Raw genomic sequence first — 13,127 nt, 5'->3', positions numbered from 1 at the left:
CCGTACCAGTTCCTGGTACCGGAAAGCAACCTGTCACCGTTGGGTCATACCGTTTCGCCCTCCGGTCTGTTCGGGGGCCCAGGTAAACGTGAAAAATCGGGTTCCCTTTCGAGTAGGAAGAAAAGGTGGGACAACGTCCGTGGTCACGAACGCGAAACAGTTAGAGGTCTCCCCTCGCGCTCGCCCTTTTTCGATCGATAATCCTTATCTTGTTCGGTGGAAGAAGGGCCCGGTAGCGCGTGTTCGCTACGAAACTCACGCGTTAGGAATTCGAAATCGTGAGAGCGGCGATCGTACGTAATGCAGATCGCGAGGCGGTCGAATAATCGAGTGATCTTCCGTGAATAGATGATCGAGAGGAGAAGTTAGGTTCCAAGTGGACGGAGACGGAGCAGAAGAGGAGATACATCGCGATAGATACATAAATGCATTAACGAAAAAGCGTTCCTCCCCGCGCCTCTTTGCCCCTTGGATTTCCTGCTGGGCCCGGCTAGCGCCGCGACGCAGCTTATCTGTGCCGCGTCGCTGTCCGTTCGATTCCGTCCGTTCCTTATCGCGTTATATATCCCACCTCGATGGCTACCGCTACTCGTTCACTTCATAAATAACACCCGAAATACATCCATTATTCAGAACAAATGGTGTTCGCATATTACGAAATGCGTGTCCGGCTTATCGGGGCTGGCGTATCTCCGTTGTCACCTTTACGTAAGGAGTTTACGTCCTCTCGTCGTGATCGCGGTGATTTGGAATCCACCGTGGTGAAAATCTTCAGCTTCGGCAATAGCTTTTTGGCTCTCGCGAGCACCAAGGACTTTGTTCGTTAGTCGATCTATCGGCCAGTCCATCTAAAGTGCATCCGTTCGAAGAAAAGTCGAAGGTGAAACAGAGGTATACGATCGGTAAGATCTCGTAGCACGGGGCTGGAAACGTTCCAACGTCGGTCGTGGAAAGATTTTACGATTAACGGCGTCAAAGTATCTAAATACCAAGTATCAAAATATTGCGGCCATTTCACCATCTTCAATTCTCACACGTTCAACAACTATCGAAGGGTTAAGGGGCAGAGAGGGCGAGAGGGATCGTCGTATCGAATATCGGGGGCGATACCTACGATTTCTTAGGATCAGTGTGTCGAAACGACGAAGGAGAGTATCCCCAAGGCGTGAAATTTCGGCGAGAGAGCGTGATGAGGAATTGAAAGGGGGTGGAAGATTGTGAAAACCGTGAGAGAGTTCACCTGCACGTGAAAGAAGGATTTCACAGGCCCATAAATTGTCCACTTTAGCTATTTACGCGATAGATCATGTTTTAAACAAAAGTCGCGGTGATCCGCGCCGGATCGAGGGAGAGGGGGGGGGGGGGGGGTCGAACGAAGAGGGAACGCCCTGAGTTTTACGCCAACCGCCGCGGCATATACACTGGACCAACCCCATAAATCCTTCATCCGCCTCGACTTTTCCATCCACGCGGCTGTTTTCTAATATTTTGATTTATGCCGCTTTCACTCGGCTAATTTGCCGGCCTTTATCCTTTATTTGCGCGTTTAGGGGTGAAATTTGTCCCTGGAGCTATGGGTTCTCGGCTACAATGCACCGAAGAGGATCGCTTTCCGTCCACCATTGTCCACTCTGACGCTTCGTGCCGCGTTTTTGTCCAAGGAACCTCCGTTTCAGAAACGCTTGCGAAACACCTTCAATGGGGATACCAAAATATTTTCGAAACCTGCGGCTCGCTCGTTTTCTCCTCTCCGCTCGAGGGAGATGATTTTGAATACCGGTTAACCAGCGGATCATAGGGAAAGGTAGAGCAACCTAACCGTTGCAACAGAGCGGCCGAAACGTGGAATTTTCCTCGAGAAAACGGAATCGGAGAACGGGGAAAGGGGATCGCGGAGGGCGGATACTCGAAGCATCGAGACGGAACGACGAATCGTAAATTACGCTCAGCCATCGTCGCGGGTTCCTCTTTCGTTCCGCTGTCCTCGAATTTAGGCGTCGCGTGCGTGTGCGCGCGCGCATTACGCCGTCGGGAGGAAGAGGGGAAAGGAAAAAAAAAGTACAGGGGTTCGAGGAGATGATGTTCCACGCTAAACTTCCTGGGGTCCACGTGGCCGGGCTCCCATTGTGCCGCTACGATTCTAATGATTCGTTTTGATCCGGCCTGGCCCCTCCGGGGGGAGATGCTTTGCTTTGCTTTGCTTTCGTGGCATGAAATTCCGCGACGCATCGTAGCCGAGCATCCCTCCTATTCCGATTTAGAAATCTGAACTAATTCTCAAAATTCCAAGATACACCTAGCTATTGTTCTCTTTTCTCTTTCGTCGTCAAGAGTGATCGAAATGAATGGAAATTTGGTTGGAATATACCTACCCCAGTACGATCCTTACGGGGTGTTCTTTTCGTCGACTGGGGTGGATTATTCCGAGGGGATGACTGGATGGTACCGGATCGTCCGTGAACGAGTAATGGCTCGGTAATACGACGGGGGTGAAACACGCGGCGACCGGAAACGATTCAATTCGGAGACGTCTCTCTCCGTCGTTCTACCCCAACTGTTAATTTATCGTTTGGTGAGTGACGTAGCTTATTGCAACGGGCAAGGATACGGGCTGGACTATTGGGACTATTGTCCTCTTGTTTGCGCACGACTCGCGAGAAACACGTCTCGGAGTGTGATCGTTGCTCGATAGAGTCCTTTCTCCATCCGAGGACTGTCCTCTTTTTAAAAAGACTTCAAACACGGGACATCTGTTTGCGGACTCCTTTGTACAAGGACCGTTTTCTCCACGTATCGCTTCGGGCGTTCCTGCTAAGCGAAGAACCAGCTTCGGTTAACCCGCTTCGCCGTTCGAATAATAGATAGAGTCGCGGTGACATCTCGGAGGCATCTGCTCGATAAGGCCCGCGTGCAATCGTTCCCCTTTCATTTTTCCTAACGATAGGTAGAGGCTGTGCCTACTCGGATTCGTCAACATTCCGGTCGCAACGAACGGGCCGTCGTGTATCAGCCGGGTGTTGTGGGCGTGCAGCCGTGATAAATTCTTTAATTAGTACGGTATTTAATCAACGTTCCGGTGGCTGTTACGATCGATCGGAGTACCGCGGCGAAGGAGGTTCGTTGCGCAAGCAAACGTATTAGAGTTAGTTAGGAGGGAGAAAAGTGGAAACGCGTGGAGATATTATAGAAAGGAGGCGGAGGATAGGAATAGAGTCCCGAATCCGGCGCTGAAGCAGGAATATCGGGATAATGCATTGGGGTCCAGACAGGCCTTGTTTATAATGGGTTGAACAAGGGTGCTAGAAGCCAGTGGGGGCTCCGGCCCCCCTAAGGCGCGGGTCTTATGGGGCCCCATAGGGACCGGCGGTGTTAACCGGCGGGCAGTCTCACTGCGGTCGGTGTTTGCTCATGAGCCGCGCGTGGTATTTAGGGATAACAAGAGGGCCACTTCATCATCCGCAGGAACGACGACCCCACGATCCCTTTCTTCCTCTGCCCCCCCCCCCTCCCCCCGTTTCCTCCTCCGCTTCTCTATCTATCGTTTTCTTCGATTCCATTCGCGAGCCTTGCTTTCAGCCAACGGACGAACCTCACCTCTTCTCGGGGACGAATTCGGTAGGACAGTGGAGTGGATATCGAGGAAAAGATCGGCGGGAGAGAGGATCGATAGGGTGGGCAGGGTCGCGGAAAGGATCGATGCTGTCCGAGAAATAGATTGCCGGGCAGAGCGTTGGTTGACCGTGCGCCTCGGTTTTGCCCCGAAAAATCGCCGCCTCTCGGCTGGGATATGGATCCCCTTTATGGTAATGCCGTGTTTATGCGTTGACAGTCGCCGGCGCTTCCGAACCAGGGAAAGTATGCAAATCCGTCGTAGTCAAAGATTGAATTTCATTTGGCGTCTCTAGGAAGGGGGCGACGCCGATGTCCGACACAGCCGCGTCCGCGACGGAGATAACCTTTCGACACTCGAACGACCAACGACTCGGCGACCTTTTGACGAGAGCCTTCCTGCTTCCATATGCATCAGCCCCGTCGACCCCGGCAGACGGCCCTTTTGATATCCACCCATCGGCCACGGCTCTATGCTTCCGCGACCGTACTTTTCACAGCCCTTTTCTCTCTCTCTCTCTCTCGCTCTCTCCCTCCCGTGTCCTAGCGCTTCCAAATTATATACACCTCCCGCTCCTTCTGTTTTCCCCTTTGCGCCGAATCGATTGCGTGGAATCGCGAATTCGGCGATCGCAGAGGCCAGGGAAAAGGAGCGTTCGTTCCAACGATTCGAATCTCTCCAGATGTTGGTGAATTTCAAGGGACGAGCTTCGGTCGGGCATAATTTTTCCATTTAGTCCGGCTGCTCGCGTAGTTTGTTCGATCTGCAGCGCGATCGGGCCGATACACGTATATAAACAAACGCGTACTAATGCGAACTAATGTCCCACCGGGTCTCCTAGGTAACTAACGACCTGCTTCTGTCTCTCTGTCCTTTCTACCGATCGCTCGATCGCTCGATCGCTCGATCGCTCGATCTGTCCCAAAGTTTCAATTTCCAGTTGGAAAAATGCAAAACTCACGGTGTAAATGATAGGCGTAGAAGAGAAACAGCGGTGCACTCGGCCTTGACCGGCAGGAGTATTCAAATTTGTACAAGCTCGAACATGGCGGTCGTGGTCGTCCCATCGGTTCTACGATAAACTACGCGTTTGATCGGCTTGTAAACGTCAGATCTGTGGGACTGGAGCAGGCTGCATATATTTAACCGAGACAAGAAGAATGCGCGGCGTATCGCGGTGGACGATAGAAAATATCGACGGGAAAGCGATTCGAGATATTGCGCGAGCTATTTCTCAGCGGTTTTATTAATACCCCTGGCTCTGCGGATGGGTGACGGGCCGGGGCAAATTAGGGTGAAGCGGCGCTTACTCGTGAATCTTTTCGACCCTTCGTGAAAGGAGATGACTATCGTTTTGTCCTCCAACGACTACCGTTGCTACCGACGAAAACTCATGAATTCGACGCTAATTTATCGCTCTTCCCTTCTCGCATCCGGGATGACGCCTCTTGCCTCGTCCGGGAGGCCGAGCCGAATTCTCGCCGAGTTCGAGAGATCGCGGTCCGACATTTCCCCGTCGACTAAATAGCCACGTACTTAAGTTAGATCGTAGAAAAGAAAGGTTACGGAGCAGCGGGAGATATGGAAGAAAAAATTCAAACTGGAAGAAGGAGGAGGAGAAGTCCATGACGCGCTCGTGATTCCCTTTAGGCTCGAGCTACGGTGAATCCGCGATCCAGCATCGCATACACACACAGCCGCGCGCGCCACGGGGATAATAACCAATTATTTTGGAGTATATAATTAGAAAATTACGGAGTCAGCTCCGACACAACGCAGAGACCCTCTCTCCTTCTGCCTACCGACCGATTTCCTCTTCCTCTCCTCGCTGCTTCTCTTTCGTCCTTCCACTGCTCTCCCTCGCGCGGTCTCCTCTTCGTGTGGCGTCAGAATTGAGATACAGATACCACGTAGAGCCAAAGTATAGACCGTGTAAGCTCGAGTCGCATGTAAGTATGTAGGTATATACTCCATCGTTCCCTTCCTCCGTCCTTTCTCCTTTCCTTCTTCTTCTTCGTCCTCGCCGCTTCTCCTGCTCGTTCTCCGTTGCCGTTGAGTGCGTGTAGGTGAGGGTGTAGAGGTGGGCCGACCTTATGGCCCTGGGCTACCGGGCTTCGTACCAAAGCTGCTGCTCCTCCTATACGGGGTGTCTCGCCACGAAAAATCTCGTTCAATCGAGTCCCTATGCATCCCCGTTTCGTCGTTAAATTCCGTACGACGAATTCCCCTTTATCATTTCACGGTCTATCTGGTGGAAAAGTTACGGTAAGTGTACCGCAAGTGCAACATTTTCTTCGCAGCTCTCCGAGCTGTTTACCATTCGCCGCGATGGACGCCGAAAAAGTCGCTGGAAATTCCGCGCAAAGGGGCGCAGGTGAGTTTGGCCGCCGTGTACAGAGCGAGAAGGCGCGCAGCCCGCGACGCGCTAAATTATTAATCTGAAATTCTTTCGCCGCCATAATTCTCGCCGGGTGATTCGTCTCGAATTAGTTCCTATTAGGTGGTGGTAGTCGGTCCGGCCGGTGCGGTTGCAATTTAAAATCGCGTTGTCCTCGTCGTTGGCGGTTTCCGCCGGCACGATCGTTCGTCGTGAGCTCTTCCAGACGGGTTATTAAGATCGTTTCGTAAGGAACGAATGGTCGCACGATTACGATTACAGGACTCGCCGCGGCTCGTTACACAAAGGTAATCGACCGAAACTTTCCTTATTACCTGCCAGTTTTCTTTCGTTTCTCGCCAAACGTCTGCGCCCGTCCATCTCTAACGGAGAAATCGCAACAAGATTATTTCACCAAGGACACAGAGATCTTTTCCTTCTACTCGAAATCTTCGATCGCTTTATTCCAAGTGCGACAAGCTCTCCCGACGAAGATCCTTGGCGCCGAAACAAGATAGGAAATCGCAGGTTGCATCGAGGATAGATTACACACCCGGTACAGAAGCCTCGCCACCCACTCGAAGGCAGGTCCACCAGTCTCGACGGATCGTGATACCCCGCGGACAAACGCCGATAATTGCATTTTGCAGTTCGTGAATTCCTTCTTCCCGTCCTCGTCCCCCTGCCGTTTCTGCTTTCTCCTCTGCTGCCTGTCAGACACCGATCTTTCGATTCGTCGGAAAGAAATTCGCGAATGTCTCCGTCTAAATCGATCAATTTCGATTCACCTATGCCGCGGAATCAGCCCCCCTCGCCTGCCGCGTGCGGCCACTTTGTCCGCTGTCCACCCACGCGTCGCACACACGAATCATGCTCGTGTTCCCTCTCCCTTCGTCCGCTAACCTTCTCAAACATTATCGCTTATCGCTCCCGATATTAACGCGTATATAGAAGCGATCGGATGGTGAAAAAATATCCGGCCAGCTCTCTGCCGCACAGTTAGATTAGAATCTAATCGTTTTTACGATCCAGTGTGCTGGCGGTTTAACGCGTAACGCTCAGCTCGTGGAAGTCCGTGCGACCATCGACGTTATTGACGTGTAACGCGCGTGGCCACTCTGCCGGTCGATCTACGACCAACCTTTATACTTCTGTGCTTGTAGCCAACTTGTACCCGCCGCGGCGACGTCGTCGTAAATACACCGTCGTCCACCCTCTCTCTCTCTCTCTCTCTCTTCGCTTGTCCGTTTCTCTTTCTACGTGCGCTCTCGCCGTGTACCGTAGTTTCGCGTGGCTACGAGATTAACTGAAAAAGTGTAACGCGGCACGGAATTACGGCAATTCGATGGAAGAAAGCGATCGGTACCGCTCGATCTAACATGCATCCTGCCGTCCGATCGAACGCGCACGTGTACGAACGTCCACGGTCGAACGATCTGGGATTTTTCGCCGCGGGACGGTTCGCCGGCGATAAACTTTGGATTTTATCCAATTGCTGTTGGTAGCAGGAGAAGAGGATCGGATCTACGGTGGTAGTAACGACTTGCGACCGTCCGATACAGCTATGATTAGTTGCTACCAAGGACACTGAATTCGAGGCGATTCGATTGATAATAGCTACCTCCGGCTGGTCCGTTGGACGAGACACGGAGATGGGTGGTGTTTCTTTTTTCTAGGACGCGAAGGACGCCCCTAGGAGGGGCGAGACGAGGGTGTTCTCCAAGCCGTTTCACCCCGGACGGGGATGAAGGAGGCAAGCAGGAGCCTGGCGAGGAACGAGGTATCCTATCCTCCTTCGTGTACGTGCGTGACGTCAATATGTCCAGGATAATAAGATGGCCGGCGATAAAGTGGTGGGTGTAGATACAAGATAACAATCAGCTGCAGTAGCTCCTGGCAATCTCGTGATTACAGGCTTAGCCTCCACTCTCTCGGTCTCTCTTTCGCCTTGCACCGCGCGCGCCTCTTCCTTCTTCCGTCCTTCTTGCCACCTTTTCCTCTTCCCTCCGACCTTCTTCCGATAGATTTCGTAGCGACGCGTAAAGACGCACAGAGACGTTCTCTTTCCGATTTTCGCGCGTCGAATATTTCAGCCTGACGGTGCGAAACGAGAAGGAGCCTCCGCTCCGCGCCGGTTCGGTACGAACGGACGACGGTGGTAGGGCGTAGGTTCCATCTCTCTACCGGACCCTTCGCCAGAGGTACCTCTTAATAATAATTTTGATCGGCAAATTGGCGTGGTGCATATTTCAGGCTTCGATCGTTATCTTCGCGAAACTTTCGGCCCTTCCTGCGGGCCGCTGCGAGCGAGCTCGCCTCGATCCGACCACGTTCCCCGCGTTTCCGTGGAAAAGGGGAGCAGGGAGAAATAGTTTGCAGGTATCAAGGTGTCCGTGCTCGCTCGATTTCAAACGCAAATTCGCGTACGCCGCGAGTCCCGTGCGAGGATCGCGGTCGACCAAGTTAGTTCGGGACGGTTCGATCCGTCGCCGGGTCTAATCGAATCTCGGACAAGCTTAATCCGTTCCTAGCGACGCTTACGACGCTTCTACGAACGACAGACGGTGTACAAGGCCAGCTAACTAGCTAGCTACGTCGCCGTCCACAGCCCGGAATAATCTCGAGGAGTGGAGAAAATACACGGGCTTCTCTAGGGTCCTCGAAAAAGAATCGTCGGTTCGCTCGATGGACGTCGTCGAAATTCGGGTCACGAATCTCCGGCTGTAAATAAAACCATTGTCTTTTTCTCCCCACCATCGTTGACATATTTCTTCGCGCTCCTCGCATCGCTCCACGCGCGGGCTATCGATTTCCCCGTCGTACGGTTAAACGACCAGAACCATCGGCGATACACTTTTCGTCCTTGGATCGCCTCTCGATTCGACACTCGCCGACAACATCTTCGCATCGTTTTTTTACCATTTTAACATTTTCCACGATTCGTCTCTCGTCGGGTGTTTTTCATCCTGCGAAACTTTTCCGCGCTCTCGACGGTCGATCACTGCGTTACCAACTACGCAGTTCTATACCGCGGGAAAAGTAGCTCCCCTCGCTTCCACGCGATGGCAGCACAGTTACTACCGATCCTCCGCGGATCGTCCGGAAACCATTTGCCACGGGGATGATTTTTCTACCCTCTTGGGGTGAAACCACCACGCGCTGCTGCCACCTGGTGAACCGTTCTTCCACCAACCGACAGGGTTCGTCCCCTCCTTACGTTCGCCTTCTCCCTTCCCCTCTCGCTGTTTAATTCTTTCCTCCCACCGAGAACGGTCCCGGTTCCTCGAAGGAAAGCTCGACGGTCTCGCGCGAGGAAAAAGCCACGGCGCGCCATAAAATCCCCCGGCGTATTTCGTATTAAAATATTAAAATATTCATTCGAAGCATAAAAGGCGACCAAATTACGCCGGTTAGCGTCCTCCATTCACGTACGGGGATCCTCTCCTTTTTTACGGCTGCCAGCCACCACGACCTGCCGCAAGTTTCGAGCGCTTCGCCCTATAAACCTGGCAGACGCGTCGATTTTCTTTATGGGTGAACGCATCAACGAGTCCTCGATTGTCTTCCCTCCCGATCGACCACTTTCGATCGGAACGAGGGTATCGTGACCGGAAGCAGCACAGGGTCAACGAGTTTCCGCGGATTAACGCAGTGGAACACGGATAGTCCCGGTCTTTTTCACAAATGTTTTCGCACCCCAGGAAGAAGGGCGCGGGACAAGGGGTGCGCCCCGCCGGGTAAGAAAAGAGAGGTTAAATTATGCAAGCAAACGTTCAGGTAGTAAAGCGTAGTTTTCACGTGGCCGTTGGTTCGTTCGTTCGTTTCCGCGGCATTCACCCCTTGCTACATGCAGCTACCTGTCCGGATCCTAAGCAAATATTTCAGGGGCACGTTCGATCGAGTTTGCGGTGAAATGAAATTAAGCGACGCTTGACGAGCGAGGAGAAGGTATGTACATGTTACGCAGGGTGTGCGTAACGAAGGATCGAAGAGTATCGAGCGGGGATAAATCGCGCGAGTAATAAAGTTGGCAAAGAAGCAATAATGGGGGGCCTGTATTAAAATGCTCGTAATTCCGGCGAAAGAGGCCGCAGCGGCATATAATAACGGGCCGCGTAAATGACAGAGCCGGAGATAATTGGCATCGGTGGTGCGCTCGAAATTCCTAGGTTCGGTGAGGAGCTCGGCTATACTTAGCGGGCGAATCACGACAGACATCCCCGCTCGTTCTCTTCCGCGATGGCAGTCGATATTACGTCGCGCCGTTAGCCCGAGGACGTGCGTGCTTACGCGCCTCTACATACTCTCCTGCGGTTCTCTCTCTCTCTGCACACCCGTTCCCTCTTCGCGCGAAAAGCGGGAGAAAGAGAAATCGATCGGGAAGGATTAGCCGTGTAGACGGTGGGTGGTGACAGGTGCGAAGGCGCGAAGCCAGCTGGGTGGTTGAAACGACCGCGACGGTACGACACAGCGAGATCTCCGGCACACGATGATCTAACTCACCCCTCCCGAGGGGTGGCTGGCGCACGTACTGCATAATGCTGCTACCTGTGGCTCTCATTTAAATGTACTAAACCTCGCTCGGTCTCCCTTCCACCCTCTGTTGCTTCGCTGTACGCGAGTACAGCCTTTTTTATTCGGCCGTTCCTATTGATACCACCCCCCTCCCCCCGCCACCCCCTAGGGGCCCTTTTTGGCCCGCTTTTCTCTCGCTAATTAATCAACCCCTGCTGCAGTTCGAGGACCTGTTGCGTGTATACGACGCGCTCGTTTCCGGTTCTCGCCTACTCTAACAACTTTCCGTTTGCCGCGGCGAGCCTAGGCCTCGAGGCTCCCAACTTCTCGGAGGAGGACTCGTGGCTCGGGCTTGTCGCGACGCGATAGTCCGCTGCTGCACCTGTTGCACCGGCCACTACGCGAACGCGGCTCATTTCTCGCGTAAAGGTCCGCATCGGAAGCTTTTCCTTCGAGAGTCGAGGTGAGCGGAAGAAGTTGGCCCGATTAGAACCTGTTGCGTGCGCTCCGTAGGTGTTATCGCCTAAATATCGGCTAAATATCGACCGACTGATTTAGTCGCGAGGACGACGACGACGACGAGGACGACGACGCGATAAAAGAAAGACAAAGTTGGGCAAGTGTCAAAAAATGAGGTTGACGAGGAAGATAGATAGAGAGATAGAGAGAGAGAGAGAGAGAGAGAGAGAGAGAGAGAGAGAGAGAGAGAGAGAGAGAGAGAGAAGGAGGAGAGGCCGAAAGGATCGTGGCAGCTCCGTTTCCTAGTCGTAGGTGTTTGCTGGCTGAGTCGAGGAGGAAAGCTGGCGGTGGTTCCCTCGATTCTGCTCCTCTTCTTCGTCTTCTTCTCTTCCTTCCTCCTCCTCCTCCTCCTCCTCCTCCTCCTCCACCTCCTCCCCCTCCTCCTGTTCTTCTTCTTCGCCGAGAGGGAGAGAGGTGTAGGTTAGGTTGGTGTCCGGGCGGAGGGGCTCGGGGTGATCTGGGGTGAGAGAGCAGTGGCGCCTGGGGTGCGTAGGCTGCCTCGGAGGCGCGGTCGGTCCAGGTTCCGCCCGACGGTGACGTTCGTCGACGGCCACCTTGCGAGCGGGGCCAATGGGAGAGCGAGCGGCAGGGCACGGTGGGGATGTGCAGGTCGGTGGCGCGCATGACTCGGTTCCACCGAGCGGACCCGGAGCCTCGGGAACCTCGAGCGAGCTGCGAGGCGAGGCAGTCAGTCGCTCTCAGCTACGACATGCATAACGCATGAGAGAGCCCGAGCGAGATCTTTTCCGAGCCGCCGCCGTCGTCGTCGTCGTCGTCGCCGTCGCCGCCGCCGTCGTCGCCGTCGTCGCCGTCGTCGTTGTTGTCTCTCGTCTCGCGCGCGCACACACACACGTACGCGTTCGCCCGGATGCGTACATATCGCGCGCACACACACGCGTACGAGAGAGGAAAACACAGACGCGCGCGCGCGCGCGCCTGCACAGCCAAGACACCGCCGCGTCGTGCATCGGCTTTTACTCGGCTACCGTGCTGGCGCTCGTCCGCCTTCCTGCCACTCGTCGTCCCGTACTCGACGATTCATCGTGTCTGTGTTGCCCGTGTCGGCCGCGACGCGAGTGTCGTCGCGAGACAACCCGCCTCCGGTAACCCGTCAGTGATACCGTGCGCGCCTCCACCTCGGGGATGATCAGTGATCCAAGAGCACGCGAGTGATTATTATTCCTCGGTTCGGTGGCGAAGACACCGCGGTGTGCCTTTACGAGAAAGTGAACCCACCGATCTATCGGAGGACTATCATCGGAGGAGCGGCCACCGAGCATACTCTACTCTACGTCCTTCGCGGCAAACTATGGACGAATCGTTCGCGCGTCCGACGATGCTTCTTATCCGGGATTTAGTGCGTAATCGTGAACGACGGACTGTGCGCTAGTAGCTACGTGTGAGCCGTCTGTGTCATCCCGACGAGGATAATAACCTTCCGAATTATTCGGTACAGCTAGCGAAGACAGGAGACAACCGACCCAACTTTTTCAGAGAGCGTTAGAAGAGGAAGAGGAGGAATCCCAACGGAAAGAGAGAGACAGAGAGAGAGAGAGAGAGAGAGAGGGAGAGAGAGAGAGAGAGAGCGAGAAAGAGAGGGTGCCCTGTCGGGGCAACCCGGCGGTGCGTCTGAGCACGCGGAGCACCGTTCGAGAAAGAGAGGAAGATCGAAAGGACACGTAGAAACTGCAGTCTCGCGAAACCTCTGCGCGAGGGGAAGTAGATGGCCGCTACTACGTACATGCCGATTAGCAGCTCAATGTCGTCCGACCTGGATGGTGGATCGGGAACCGCGATCGGGATGAACATCGCCGTGGGTGGCTACTCCTCCGGCTCGCCTCGCAGCGCCGCCGACGCCGGGGAGATGAAGTACATGCCGGCGCCGCAACATCATCACCATCATCATCACCATCACCAGGTGACGTCGTCGCCGTCGCCGAATGGATTGTCCCATCCGACGGCGAGCCTCTCGTCGGCGAACCCCTGGGTGAGCCTGCAACCGAGCAGCGACCATTGGGCGGCCTCGATGGGGATGCACCACACCAGCCACCATCCGCACCATCATCCTCATCAGGGGAACGCGGCCGGGCTGGACGTGAAGCCGCT

General features: G+C 54.2%; 1 protein-coding gene across 1 annotated transcript in view; it reads left to right on the top strand.

Annotated features, from left to right (window-relative positions):
• Positions 1-11,824: 11,824 nt before the first annotated feature.
• Positions 11,825-13,127, top strand: part of LOC108572037 (POU domain protein CF1A-like) — a 2,440-nt gene continuing 1,137 nt past the window's right edge. The window contains 1 exon segment of the mRNA XM_017934222.1: positions 11,825-13,126. Within this exon segment, the coding sequence (XP_017789711.1) occupies positions 12,745-13,126 (382 nt within the window). The 5' untranslated portion in view covers positions 11,825-12,744.

Source organism: Habropoda laboriosa, unplaced genomic scaffold (genome assembly GCF_001263275.1).
Source record: "Habropoda laboriosa isolate 0110345459 unplaced genomic scaffold, ASM126327v1 scaffold34, whole genome shotgun sequence".
Lineage (NCBI taxonomy): Eukaryota > Metazoa > Arthropoda > Insecta > Hymenoptera > Apidae > Habropoda > Habropoda laboriosa.
The sequence above is the reverse complement of the archived record's forward strand: the minus strand, read 5'-3'. Positions and strand labels throughout refer to the sequence as shown.